The sequence below is a fragment of the Anabrus simplex genome, chromosome 11 (genome assembly GCF_040414725.1).
Source record: "Anabrus simplex isolate iqAnaSimp1 chromosome 11, ASM4041472v1, whole genome shotgun sequence".
Taxonomy (NCBI): domain Eukaryota; kingdom Metazoa; phylum Arthropoda; class Insecta; order Orthoptera; family Tettigoniidae; genus Anabrus; species Anabrus simplex.
The window spans coordinates 57,330,019-57,344,975 of NC_090275.1; the positions used below are offsets into that span (position 1 = coordinate 57,330,019).

General features: G+C 40.0%; 1 protein-coding gene across 1 annotated transcript in view; it reads right to left on the reverse strand.

The window, feature by feature from the left end:
- Positions 1-8,969, reverse strand: part of LOC136883137 (cytochrome P450 4C1) — a 54,358-nt gene extending 45,389 nt beyond the window's left edge. Inside the window, exon 1 of the mRNA XM_068229604.1 lies at positions 7,860-8,969. Within this exon, the coding sequence (XP_068085705.1) occupies positions 7,860-8,969 (1,110 nt within the window). The remainder of the gene's footprint in view (positions 1-7,859) is intronic.
- Positions 8,970-14,957: the final 5,988 nt, after the last annotated feature.

Genomic DNA, 14,957 nt, shown 5'->3' on the forward strand with positions numbered 1-14,957 from the left:
AAATAAACAAGCAAACAAACAAACAAACAAACAAACAAACAAATATTGTAAAAATATTTTCATCTTTCAGTCATGTAATTTAGTAAGTGTATACTGAATTCAGCCATAATAGACGAAATGGAGGACGAAATTAAACAGTAATAGAAAACGAATATGGACAAGACCCTGCTCATTAAGAAGAGACAGTAAATGAGTAAGTACAACTGTGTTAAGGGAATTTGAAACTGAAGATCTCAAAGAATATAGATTTTTTATGATATGATTGTTAGAGCAGTTTGATTTTTTGCTTGAAACGAACATTCCTAAAATTCAAAAAGCGGTTGTCAGTAACATGTACAGTATTTGGAACATGGACACAAAGGTTCAACTTCTTCACGCCAGTGTGGTAAAACAAATGAGGGTTAGGTAAGATTATTTTATTCTGATATTACAATCTTTAGGAAAATGGTTACGATTTGTGTCGTTCGAACTGGCGTACGATACATTAAACAAGACACATTCTAGGGAAGTTGAAAACCTACAATATTAATAATGGAAATTAATTATTTATGTTGCACTTGATATTTATTTCTAGCCCTAGAACTGGGATTTTTAGGAACTAAAAGGGAATTTAGGTGCCTACAATAGGCTTTCAAAATTGAACTAAACTGGTTCTATAAGTATATTTGAGGCATATATAATTTTAATTATTTTAATAAGTATTTGTCAATAAAATACAAAATAATATTACTTCACTAAATTGATAATAATTCTTTAGAGGAAACATAAAACAAACTTCATTCATCTCTTTGCAACAAACGTCACAGAATATTAATTTACAATCCGATGTGGCATGGGAAAGCTCCTGTAACCACTGTTTAATTAAAGACGACATGGAAACTGATACTTTGAGCATAATGCACACACTGAACAAATGCACAAGCGAAACGTTCTCAGAGAATGAAAGAATGATTTTTTTTTTTTTTAAGCAAGTCAATGGACGCTGTCTCTCGCCTTGTGGAGTGTTTTCTGCGGGAGGTTCTTAAGGACTATCGGGGAGTGTAGTTTACAGCTTCCCGCTTTTAAGGTATTGTTTGTAAAAGTGTTTCAAGAATATTTTACTTTCTCGAAATAAATTAAAAACGCTTTTTTCGATTAAGGAACAAAATATAGGGACTATAAGATTATAGGCAAACGTAGGTTCTAATGTTAATTTAGGCACGTAAAGGCACTGTAGGTCCATCTTTTTTAAACTTTCAAATATATGAAACTTGCAATTACAACTTCATTTTAAGTTATCCCTTCATAAACAAAATAGGTTTTTCCGCAAAATTCGTTGTCTAATTATAATTTAGACTTTACTGGGACAGCCGTCAGTGATATGATGGTAACCGGGACGAAAAGTCAGGTTCTAAGACTCTCCATGTTTTAATTACTGTGTTGATGGCGTGAAGGTAGGCCTACCTCACGGCGATCAGTGTAAGAATAAAAGTGTTAATATGTTTCATCACATTAACGAGGTTATAAATAAAGTTTCCAGACCTCTCCATCTGGTTATGAGGGTGTTTAGCCTTTGTAGTAATGATGTAAAAGAGAGGGCATATAATTTACTGTGAAGTCCACAATTAGAATATGATTTCGGTTTATCGACTCTCACCAGGATTACATGATTCCAGAAGTGGAACAAATCCAAAGGAAAGCAGCTCGATTTATTCTGCATGACTTCCAACAAAAAATTAGAGTTACGAAAATGTTGCAAAGTTTGAACTGGGAAGACAGCAGTGAGGAGAAGAGCTGCTCGACTAAGCGGTATGTTCCGAGCTGTTAGTGGAGAGATGATGTGGAATGACATTAGCAGACTAATAAATTTGAGTGGTATTTTCGAAAGTAGGAAAGATGAAAATACTGTATGAAGATAAAATTGCAATTCAAGAGAACAAGTTGAGGAAAATAGCCCTATTCTTTTATAGGAAAATTTGTTAGTGTTTGGAGTAATTTACGGAGGGAGAAAGTTCCAAATTATTTGAAATCTATATAAATAAAGTTGTAGGGGGTCCGCTTTCTGTAATTTCTTTTGTTTTGCCAATTTTTTCAGATATATATCCGTTTTAGTTCAACTCAAGACGGAATCGGTGGTTTTTACTTTTCGTGTATGTTTGTTTGTCTGTCTGTTTGTCTGTCTGTCCCACCATCACGACGAAACGGCTGGATAGATCTCAACCAAACTTCATATTTGGAGTATACTCATCCCGGAGAAGGTGTCGATATGCATTTCATTTTAAAATCTTTGAATAAACGGGGGGTTTGTAGGAAAATCAGAACGGTTTTCCTCCATTTTCTCTTATACTATTGATTTTCTATAAACTCTGTGGACCGTACGTAAAACGTTGCTTCATTATAAACAACATTCGTTATGTTCATAATTTACATTACTCTTCACATGACGGAGAAATTTACTATTTTCTGTGGGTATCATGCTCTGCATTAAGTGACCGACAGACCGACAACGAACCTACAGGTTACCATGGCAACGTCTCTGATTGCTAGCCAGCAGGGAAGTAACGTATTGCCATTTTCCTCATCATGCTTTTAAATTCGTGGTTGTTCCTTGGGTAGAAGGCAAGAGAGGCGTCAATCGGCCTATCTGCGGAATATTGGCGGAATATCGTTGGAGGTCATAACACCATTAGGCATCTTCTTATCTGTTTACCTAAGAATCACAGCGCCTAAATTTCTCCTCTGTTACCGCTTTATTATACCCATAACTCACACCAGCTTAATTTATTGAGGGGCATTTGATTTTCCAATACATTCACTTGACATTTACATATTTGTCGTTATCCAGCTGTCCTCAGTTATAATCCATTTTCTATTAATTTCAACTTTCTTAACTGTATTCATCATCATCATCATCATCATCATCATCATCATCATCATCATCTGAGTACCCTCCAGGGTCGGCTTCTCCCTCGGACTCAGCGAGGGATCCCACCTCTACCGCCTCAAGGGCAGTGTCCTGGAGCTTCAGACTCTTGGCCCTGTGATAGAACTGGGGAGAATGACCAGTACCTCGCCCAGGCGGCCTCACCTGCTATGCTGAACAGGGGCCTTGTGGAGGGATGGGGCGAATGGAAGGGATAGGCAAGGAAGTTGGAAGGAAGCGGCCGTGGCCTTAAGTTAGGTACCATACCGGCATTCGCCTGGAGGAGAAGTGGGAAATCACGGAAAACCACTTCGAGGATGGCTGAAGTGAGAATCGAACCCATCTCTACTCATTTGACCTCCCGAGGCTGAGTGGACCCCGTTCCAGCCCTCGTACCACTTTTCAAATTTCGTGGCAGAGCCGGGAATCGTTCCCGGGCCTCCAGCTGTGGCAGATAATCACACGAAACACAACAACACCGACGCGGACAACTGTATTATTTTCTTCCTTAATTACTCCGTATGTACGCGTGTGCTAGAATTTACTGGACATATTTCCACCAAAATTCATATATTTAGACCCCACCTGTCCTCGGATAGGTTTTAGGGCAAATATTTTTTCTAAATCCCTGAATTGACTGAAACAGTGATTTTGCACTCCCACAACATATACACAACCAAAATGGAAATCTACCTGCCCTAATGGAAATTAATTTCTAAACCATTTTTTTCTCATGTGCATCATTTCGATACGAGGATTAATAAGGGAGATATCTTTTTTTTTTATTATTTTTTTTTTTTGCTATTTGCTTTACGTTGCACCGACACAGATATGTCTTACGGCGACGTTGTGATAGGAAAGGCCTAGGAATAGGAAGGAAGCGGCCGTGGCCTTAAGTAAGATACAGCCCCGGCATTTGCCTGGTGTGAAAATGGGAAACCACGGAAAACCATCTTCAGGGTTGCCGACAGTGGGGCTCGAACCCACTATCTCCCGATTAATGGATACTGGCTGCACTTAAGTGACTGCAGCTATCGAGCTCGGTGGGACTAATCATTAACGGACCGTTTTTCGGTAAAAGTCCTTTCGGACTTAATTCAAGAGTGGGTGCGTGTAAAGCGCATTTCTAACAACTTGAAAAACTACTGTAGATATTCGAAAGAAACTTTATATTTAGCATCCACCTGTCCAAAGGTAGGTTTTAAAGGTCAATAACATTTCATGATCCCAGAATGGACTGGTGGTTTATAGGGAACAGAAATGGTGATTTTACTCTTCCACAATATATACAGTACAAGACCAACCTGACTGGAAATGGATCAAACGTGATGGAATTCCATCCCTAAAACTTTTTTTTTTTCATATGCACTTTTTCGTCAGGAGGATTAATAAGGGAGATATCATGAATGGTCAGTTTTGCAGGTTAAGTCCAGCGGTCATACCCCAAAAGGTGTTGTACGTGGAGCAGATTCCTTATCTCTCTATATAAATAAAATCGGAACGACTGTGTGCCTCTACATTGACTATTTTGGCGAAATTTTCTCACAGCTACCCGTTTAAGGGGTAATAATGACCATCTGCATATATTTTTTTTGGGGGGGGGGTTAGTTTCCTGAAAGTCCTAATTTTTACCCTCCTCGCCCAAAATCCAGATTTCGGCATAATCCGCCAGACGAAATAGAAAATGGAAATTTGACAAAATTATACGTTTTAGCCTGTAACGGACGGAAAACTTCCAAGATCCTTAAATTTTTCACATTTTATCCCCGAAGAATATCGAAATATGGAGGCAATTTTAATGATGGTGCAGACCTTCGGGAAGTCCTAACTCATAACGGATTGCACAATCTCCGTTCAATTTGGAATGTTAGGGGCTTTACGTCGCACCGACTCAGATAGGTCTTATGGCGACGATAGGATAGGAAAGGCCTAGGAGTTGGAAGGAAGCGACCGTGGCCTTAATTAAGGTACAGCCCCAGCATTTGCCTGGTGTGAAAATGGGAAACCACGGAAAACCATCTTCAGGGCTGCCGATAGTGGGATTCGAACATCTCCCGGATGCAAGCTCACAGCCGCGCGCCTCTACGCGCACGGCCAACTCGCCCGGTCAATTTGGAATGATCTACAACCTTGGTCTTATGACTTTTTGTCGTATCTGTATCCTTTTTACGTTTTATTTTTCTCTATTAATCGATTTTAAGTAAAGTTCGACTTTTCACATGCATAATTCATACTTTCAATAACTTATGGGAAATATACAATCATCAAACTCTTCACGAAAATTGGCCCATCCAGTAGCCATATGTGAGCCAAATGCTCTGTATGTAGCTGTCACATAATTATCCGAAAAGTAATGCAATGTGAGATAATCTTACAAAAATTTTACTCTTTTCAACGTTTCTAAATCTGACCCATGAATAGATGAGATATCATAGGACCAGCCATTTAGGCCACTAAATCCGGCGTCTTATGGTACAATCCTTTGTCGATATGACGTACGTTTAGCAGCAGTTAATCTGTAAATGAAGGTCTGCAATATTATAATAATTTCGTGTGGCTATTTCTAGCCGAGTGCAGCCCTTGTAAGGCAGACCCTCCGATGAGGGTGGGCGGCATCTGACATGTGTAGGAAACTGCGTGTTATTGTGGTGGAGGATAGTGTTGTGTGTGTGGTGTGTGAGTTGGGGACAGCACAAACACCCAGCCCCCGAGCCACTGGAATTAACCAATGAAGGTTAAAATCCCCGACCCTGCCGGGAATCGAACCCGGGACCCTCTGAACCGAAGGCCAGGGCGCTGACCATTCAGCCAACGAGTCAGACTCTGCAATATTGTAAACACGCATATACTTTCGTATGTCGATCTATATATATTCACTGATGTCTGTTTGTAGCGATCGACAAAGGGTTTGTTTGCTATTGTAATCAGTACTCCCCACACCGACTTTGATCGGCAGTAGGAATGGGGTCCTTCTCCGACTCCTGTGTAACTGGCATTAGTAAGGAAGGCCTACCATTGTAATGAATAGTTCACTTCCCGATTTGACTTTCAGAAGGCAAGAGAGCATGCAGTTTTGTTTAAAACATCTCTACCCGATTGCGTTTGGCAGTAGGCAATGGTGCTCGCAATTATAAATAAATGTCCTCATCTAAAATGTGACTTGCATTAGGCATAGTGGCCTGCTATTTTGATGGAAACTCACCAACTTGGTGTGGCTAGCAGTAAGCTGGCTGGCAGTAGGAAAAGGGGCCTGACATTATATTATTAACTGCACAACTCAATTTCGACTGATAGTAGGGTAGTTGCCTGCCATTATAATAAAAACTCCTCAACTGTTATCTGTCTGGAAGTAGGAAAGGGGCTACCATTGTAACGAAAACTCCCCCAAATCGATTGTGACCGTGCAGTAGACAATGGGGCCTGCAATTATAATGTAAACTTACCAACTCGATTGTGAATGGCAGTAGGCAAGTGAGCCTGCCGTTATATCACAAGTCCGTAACAAACACTTTATATTGGAAACAGCGTATGGGGACCTGCCCATGCTATTTCTCGGATAACGCTAAGAGACATGCATTTTTAAAACAATCTTATTTACTGCAGGTACAGTATTTACTTCGATATTCGAATACAATGTAGAATACCGTAGCAAAGCGCAGGTACATTAGCTAAAAGTCTAGGAAAACAACTGATAGGGAATCAGCCACCTGAGCGGCTGCCCCAACTGCAGAAAACTGTTGATTGATTGATTGATTGATTGATTGATTGATTGATTGATTGATTGATTGATTGATTGATTGATTGATTGATTGATTGATTGATTGATTGATTGATTGATTGATTGATTGATTGATTGATTGATTGATTGATTGATTGATTGATTGATTGATTGATTGATTGGCCTAGGGCATAGAGGAGATACAGCTATCCTAACCATTCGAAACACTTATATCTGTGCATTCATGTTGCCCAGTGATCCAGCAAAAGTTTCCAAATCAACCCTTGGTGAGGTACAAGTGACAAGAGGTAACGTGTTTAAAAAATTTCCGGGGCGCCACAGAAAGTTGCGGCTCATATATTTCCCAATTCCGTCACCACACTGCCCTTTTCTCTCAGTCAATTATTATTCCTTTTTAATTTCATCCAGGATAGAGCGGCACAAATGTGAGGTTCGTCTCTGTTTTGGTAACATTTAAAACAAGCTGGAGGTGGACAGGCCGATGAATTGTTCTCAAACCGGAAATAGTTAAAGGGTACATTCCTGTAGTGCAGATATCAGTTTCGTGAAAAAATCATCGTATTTGGTAGTATGTTTCTTGTACGTTTACATTAATAATAGCCTAAAGCGTGCGGTTTATTGTGGTGAGAAATAATGTTCTCCTCAGAGCCAGATCTTGATACTAAAGCTTAAGAAAGGCAAAAACACCATTTTCTTGCACATTTTGTGGGTTAGGGGAAATGTGTATTTGCCGGAATGTGTGGCTCAGACGGCTGAGGCGCTGGCCTTCTGACCCCAACGTGGGAGGCTCGATTCTGACAATGTCCGCTGGTATTTGTGGCTGCTCAAATACTGCAGCCTCGTGTCGGTAGATTTGATGGCACGTAAATGAAATCCTGCGGTACTAAATTTAGGCACCTCGGCGTCTCCGAAATTGTAAAAGTAGTTAGTGGCACGTCAATCAATAACGTTATTATTATTATTATTATTATTATTATTATTATTATTATTGGACGGTTATTTTAGACTTATTGGCTTATTTCATATTTATTTTATAGGATGCGAAGTATGCTACATTGTTATTGCAATTTAAAAAAAATATCTTCCTTCAAACGTATTACCAAACTTCACAAGCTGCCACTGCTTAGATATTAAGATGTTAGCTGAAGATACGGTGAAATTAAAAGCAGCACCAAACTGTTCTATGGTCGGAAGGCACAAATAACGACAATCACTTACCTTGATGACTCGAGACAGGTATTTCATCTCCTTAACGTCCTCGGAGGTCACATCCCTCTCCCAGTCGTCCGCGAAGACCTCTTTCAGTTCTTCAAAGACAGCAGTTTGTATTGTTGGATGCAACGCTAGTAACATCAGAGTAAAGCACATGGTGGTAGCTGTTGTGTCCGTCCCTGCGATCAAAGCGGTACACACCTCGTCTCTTAACTGTTGTTCATCTAATTCAGCGCCTTCTGTTTCGGAATCACGGATATAATTATCTATAATAGAATTCCCTTTGTTCATCCACTCATCCGTTATACTCCCAGACGATTTCATTTCCCGATATTCTTCCAGCTTTCTGCTTAACATTCTGTCTATTGTTTTGTGTAACATTTCTTCCAGTTTTCTCTGTTCCTTTCCCATAGCAGTTAAGTAGTAGACGGCGTCATACATTAACCAAGGTCTCATTACACGTTCAGTGATCATCTGAATCGCCCGTTTCACTAAGTCTGTGATTGCTTCAAATTCGAGATCTGTATTTAGAGGAGCGCCTATTGCAGTTTCGCTTATTGTATAACCAGTGAATGTCATCAGTGGGGGCATGAGGTTAAACTTGTTTCCATCAGAAAATTTCTTTAACTCATCGACCAAAATTCGTGATCTGTTGTTGAATACTGGTATATATGTATCTAGCATCTTGTATTGCATTGATGGAGAAATAATCCTTCTCTGCTTCTTCCATGTTTGAGACGTGCATGTGACTAAACCATTTCCAACAAATCGACTGACTGGCCTCATCGCATATTTATCTCTGTTTAACACTCGTGTTTTCACTAATATCTGCTCTGCGTCTTCAGGAGATGTTACAACTGTGTATAATAATGGCCCAATCCAAACTTTGAAACAACGTCCCTCATTTTGACTCCACTGCTGGCGAAGGAGAGCGAACAGCTGACGGGGACTACCACGACATTGAATTGCATTTCCCAGAAGAGGTAATGTCGGCAGTCCGGGGATCTTGTTGCCCAGTTGACGGAGTCGACGCCGTGACCACCAAAGCTTAAAGACAAACGCACAGCATAGTATTAAAATGGCGATGCCATACTCAGCCTTCCAAACGTTTCCCATGACGGCATGCACTAAACTGCAGCAGTCACATCACTGCAACTCTTATATGAGCCAGTTCTACCAGCAAGGTCGCAGAATTTCCTCTCGGGCTCTATCTATCATAAAAAGGCAAAAGTTGATGGAGTGAAGGTCAGAGTCCGGAGTGTCGTGGCACGGATTGATATGATAATATCAAACTGAAGAAACCTTGAAACTTATGCATGCTAATTATTCTGCTTTCCAACATCACAAGAATATGTGGCAAAAGAAAAAATATTTCCTTTTTTTTTTCAGGTCTCGGATGAGTTTTCCTTGAACTTTGTCACCTTCAAATTTTCCAAAGCATTATTCCTTAAGGGCGTGCGTCTGACCCTTACTTGCATTCCTTCCAGTTGTGAATTGTAGTGTAATCATTTTATTACATAGCATCTTGCCTGCTATATTCGTATGTCACCGTTATGTACGGTAACCCTTTCGATATTTCAACATTTAACTTACGGGTGGTTTTCATTTCTATTAGGGCATAGCAGAAAAATTTGTAACGATAATTATTATAATCTGTCTACGTATTTAGCTTTATTGTGTAATCCTTGTATGCTTATTCCGAAATATAACATTTATGACGATTTTCATTCCTGTTTGGGCGTAGTAACTAGCTCTTCTTATTTCGATACGCCTGAACGCAGTTTAGAATTATTGTAGTGTAGTTATTTTATTAGAATTAGCGTTCATTTTGTATTACAGCGAAATATTTTTGTAGTAGGGGAACTCTCTCTCTAGACATTTAGCACTTACTAGAATTCTACTGTTCGAGCCCTACTGTCGGCAGCCCTGAAGATGGTTTTCCGTGGTTTCCCATTTTCACACCAGGCAAATGCTGGGGCTGTACCTTATATAAGGCCACGGCCGCTTCCTTCCAATTCCTAGGCCTTTCCTATCCCATCGTCGCCATAAGACCTATCTGTGTCGGTGCGACGTAAAGCAACTGGCTAGAATTCTACTGTTGTAATTACGATAGGCTTAATTGCAGTTTGGAATTTTAGCAAAAATATTCTTATTAGACAGTATCTTGCTTGCCTTGTCTGTTTGGAAATAGTAATAATAATGTCCGCCTCTGTGGTGTAGTGGTTAATGTGTTTAGCTCCCATTCCCGGACTCCCGGGTTCGATTCCCGGCTCTACCACGAAATTAGAAAAGTGGTATAAGGGCTGGAACGGGGTCCACTCAGCCTCTTGAGGTCAACTGAGTTGAGGAGGGTTCGATTCTATTCTCAGCCATCCTCGAAATTGTTTTCTGTGGTTTCCCACTTCTCCTCCGGGCGAATACCGGGATGGTACCTAACTTACGGACACGGCCGCTTCCTTCGGTCTTCCTCGTCTATCCTTTCAAATCTTCCCATCCTCTCACAAGCCCCTGTTCAGCACAGCAGATGAGGCCACCTGGGCGAGGTACTGGTCCTCCTCCCAATTTGTATATCCCCAACACAGCCCTCTGAGTCGGTAGAGGTGGGATCCCTCGCTGAGTCCGAGGGAAAAACAAACCCTGGAGGGTAAAGGGATTAAGAAAGAAAGAAAGAAAGAAAGAAAGAAAGAAAGAAAGAAAGAAAGAAATAATAATAATAATAAAAAAACAAAGAGATAAAAATACAGAGACATGGCAATAGAAATGCAACGCATGTGGAAACTAGAATCAGTCATCACAGTTCCAATAGTAATATCGTGTCCTGGTGTTATTCCGAAAAGCTTGCACAGTTCTCTGGGAGCATTAAACCTGCATCATCACACATACAGTACGTCAAACTACAGGAAGCCACCCTCCTGAGCACCTGCCACATTGTGAGAAAGTTTCTAGGAACGACTTTTCATCTGAGTTACAAGAAACAGCATGAAGTTCGAGGCCGGAGTTCCCGTAATACTGAAGAACAGATTTCCAAAACTGGGATATAAGAAGTTGTTTAGTGACATCATCTGTGCATATTCATTGTATAAATGTATATGTTGTAATTATTTCTGATGTAAATATTTGGAGATATATGTATCTATAGTTTCATAATCAGGACGGTGACCCCTTGCTTAGGCCAAGTCAGAACATTATGTTACCGGTACAAGCCCAGCCTTCTTAATGGATGTAATAATAATAGTAATAATAATAATTCTAATAATATATATGTACATATTTGTGTAGCTATATATTTCCATAGGTAGCCTCTTATTTCGTGCATTTTAAAATTAAGATACGTTTAACTAGAATAATTGTAGAGTAGTTATTATATCGGTTTACTGATTGAACTATTGTCGTAAGATCTTTCTATAGTATACAATATTTCCTTCCGCTGACATATATACATACTTCTATTCATAGAAAAACTTCTTTTTTTTTTCTGTTGATATTTCCATATTTGAAGATATGAGAATGACTAAGAGAGGCAGGTGTAAGGAATGTAGATATGAGTGGGTAGTAAGGAAGATGTGGGAAGTGATATCGATTTCGAGAGAGATAATTAGACTTGTAACTGGAGAGAGGAATGAAAATAGCTATCCCTCAATCAATGTACAGGATACATGGGTAGGCAGGGGGGGAGGGGAAGGAAGGGGAGTAGTTTTGCAAGACAGGTGAGCTAATGACTGAAGGTCAAGGAAAACGAGGGCTAAGTGTTTTCCTCTGACGGTGAGCCCAGGAAAGGTTAAGATGAGGAGTCTGTGTGTAGATCTGCAGAGGGAAGATGGAGATCGTGGAAGAGCTACAGAGGAGTGACGGGGCAGGAGGAAAGGGAAATACAGAGTAGAGGATAGGAAGAGGGAGGGGGAACAAGGTAGTGAAGGGACAAAAGGGAGGAGGAAGTGGGTTCTACAGGCGTCAGGGAAGTTAAGGGAGGCCAGGAGAGGGGAGGGATTGAATGAGGAGGGTGGGGTTGATGCTCTAGTCATGAGTGACTCAATTGTCAGGCATGTGGGGAAAGTGTGTGGAGGAAAGAGAACCAGGGCAGTGTTATCCAGGAATGAGGTTGAGGCAGATGTTTAGGAAAAATAGAAGGAAGAGGGAGAGGACAAGATTGTAACTTTCCACGTTGGTACCAATAACGTAAGGTAAACTGGAATAAGTACTAACATAGTTGGGGATGTGAGGGATCTGGTTACAGCAGCACAGGAGGTGTTAAGGAAGGATAGATTGTTATCAGTGGGATACTGTGTAGGAGGAATACTGACTGGAGGGTAATTGGGATTTAAATGAGACTACGGAATGGGTATGTGGAAAACTAGGAGTGACATTCGTAGATGCTAATGGGTGGGTAGGAGATAGGGATCTATGCTCAGATGGCCTTCACTTGAACTGCAATGGTACTTTTAAGTTAGGAGGTTTGTTTAGAAGAGTTATATTGCCAGACTGAGTGGCTCAGACGGCTGAGGCGCTGCTCTTCTGACAACAACTTGGCAGATTCGACCCAGGCTCAGACCGGTAGTATTTGGAGGTGCACAAATACGTCAGCCCCGTGTCGGTAGGTTTACTGGCAAGTACAAGAACTCCTGTGGGACTAAATTCCGGCACCTCGGCGTCTCCAAAAATCGTAAATGTAGTTGGAGGGACGTAAAACAAATATTATTATTATTATTATTATTATTATTATTATTATTATTATTATTATTATTATTATTATTATTATTATTATTATTATTATTATTATTATTATTATTATTATTATTATTATAATTATTAGAAGTAGAAGTAGAAGGAGGGGAAGAACAAGAACAAGAACAAGAATAAAATGAACAGTTATAGGGAAGCACAGTACATTCAGGGAAACGGGGTGGGCCAGGGAGCGGTGATGACAGTAAGGAAAGCATGATGTCAAGTAGGGATGATATCATTATGTTAGTGTTGAACTGTAAAAGTACTGTAAAGAAAGGAATAGAATTCAGTAATTTTATAGGTACGTGTATATTTGCAAGTGACTAATCACATGTTTTAATCCGTATTGAAGTCTGTTATTTGCAATAAAATAGTTTAATTATAATCCACCTTGCGCCGTTCCCTCGTCCAGGTACGGACGCACAAGTTCCAGACTAGCTCAAATATAATTATAATTTCCACTGTTCGTCGTTTATGGGCTATGAGTTCCGACTGAGAGAAAAAGAACACCGATCTATACTCGTGGAAATATCTAACCTACGCAGAAGGACGTCTCCTACTCGTATTCCTAGCTAGTATCCCCCTATAGCTTATGTAATTATCAAGATATCGTCACTTACAACTAGGCAACTACTCTAAAAGTCATTAAAAGAAAGATTGACTTTTCATGTTTGATTTATTATAAATTAAGTCCAATCAGTAGTCAAAGATTATCATACTCTCTCTTTGAAATAAAAGGTAATGAATACTGAACTTTACATATGTCTTGAAGTTCATTTTTGGGAACATTAAGTTTAAGTCTTTGGGTAGAAATAAAGTATCAAGTGAGTATGCTTGAAAATAAAATAATCATGACCTTAAAAGATCTTAACTAAAACTGAAAAAAATAATTAATCTGGAAATAAGTGATTGAAAAGTTTAAAAAAAATCTAAGTTCAATAAAGTATTAGATAATAGAAGTATGAGATAATAAAAGTATTAGATGATAAAAGTATTAGGTAATAAAAGTACTAGATAATAAAAGTATTAGATAATAAAAGGGGTACTCTAGTGTTCGAAGAGACTGCTGTAATGTAAGACCTTCACAATAAGCTCCAACTTCTAATATCGTCGCCACTGCTTAAGGAAGACCAAAAGCTCATAGTACTAAATTCCTCAATCTGTCCCACCCTGATATACCCTTTCCTGGCATGCAGTTTCAAGAAAATTGCACAGAAATTTTTATCCGATAGCGATAAAATGATTAAAAGTGCAACAAAGGAGATATTGCAGTTGCCGACGGGTACCCCAGATGGCATGATGTACACCGAAAAGGACTCGCTCTGTTTAAAACCTCGTGGGAAGTTTACCTACAATGCATTAATGCCTGCAATATATTGCTGAAGACTAAACATCCACTTGGTGTCGCTTCGAGGGATTGTCACGCGGAGAGTCGGGAATGTATAGAACGCCTAAAACTAACAAACGCTGATACCCAGAAAATAACCGCCAAGAACGGCCTGTACGATACTAAGAAGATCCGTCAAGAGCTATGAGAACGTGAATTCACCTCCTGGTGTTCACTACCGCAAAAGGGACTCGGAGTACAACTTTACAAAGAGTATACACCAGCAAACTCTTGGGTGCGAGATCATACCGGACTGTCTTGTAATGAGTGGAGAGAGGCTATAAAGATGACTGCTAATGTTTCTGCGGTGCGCTCGGTGCCAGGCAGATCCCTGGACAACAACCTCTGTCGGCATTGCCACGGAGAGAAAGAAACTCTTGGTCATGTCCTGGGATTCTGCACACGCGGGGAGCTCCTTAGAAACACGCGGCACCACCAGATCAGATCCTTCATTGCCGCAGAACTGAGAAAGAAGGGATTCAGTGTACATGAGGAGGTACTCTGACTGGCCGTAAATGGTAGTTCGCAAAGAATTGACATCATAGCCTTTAAAGACAACAGCTCTCAAGGATTCATATTAGATCCGACGGTCAGGTTCGAGCACCATAGCGGTCAGCCAGAGGAGGTTAATCTAGAAAAGATTAACAAATACAAACCCACTATCCCTTACTACAAATCTAAATACCACCTTCAGGAAATTGAAATAATAGGGATAATGGTCGGAGCTCGCGGTACCATACCTCGTCACTTCGTTGCCACATGGAAGCGCTTCCAACTCCCAATGAAGCTGATCCCAGAAATCGCGACCCTCGTCCTCCGAGCCTCCATCAAGATCATGAGGCACCACCTCTACAGCTAATTTTGAATTTTCTTTTATTAATACATATGTACATAAAATTGATATGTTTTACCTTGTTCTTAGCGGCAGCCTGTAAATACAGGAGGTCTTTCCAAAATAAATGGAAATTATATATGCATCTAATAAAAATTAATAA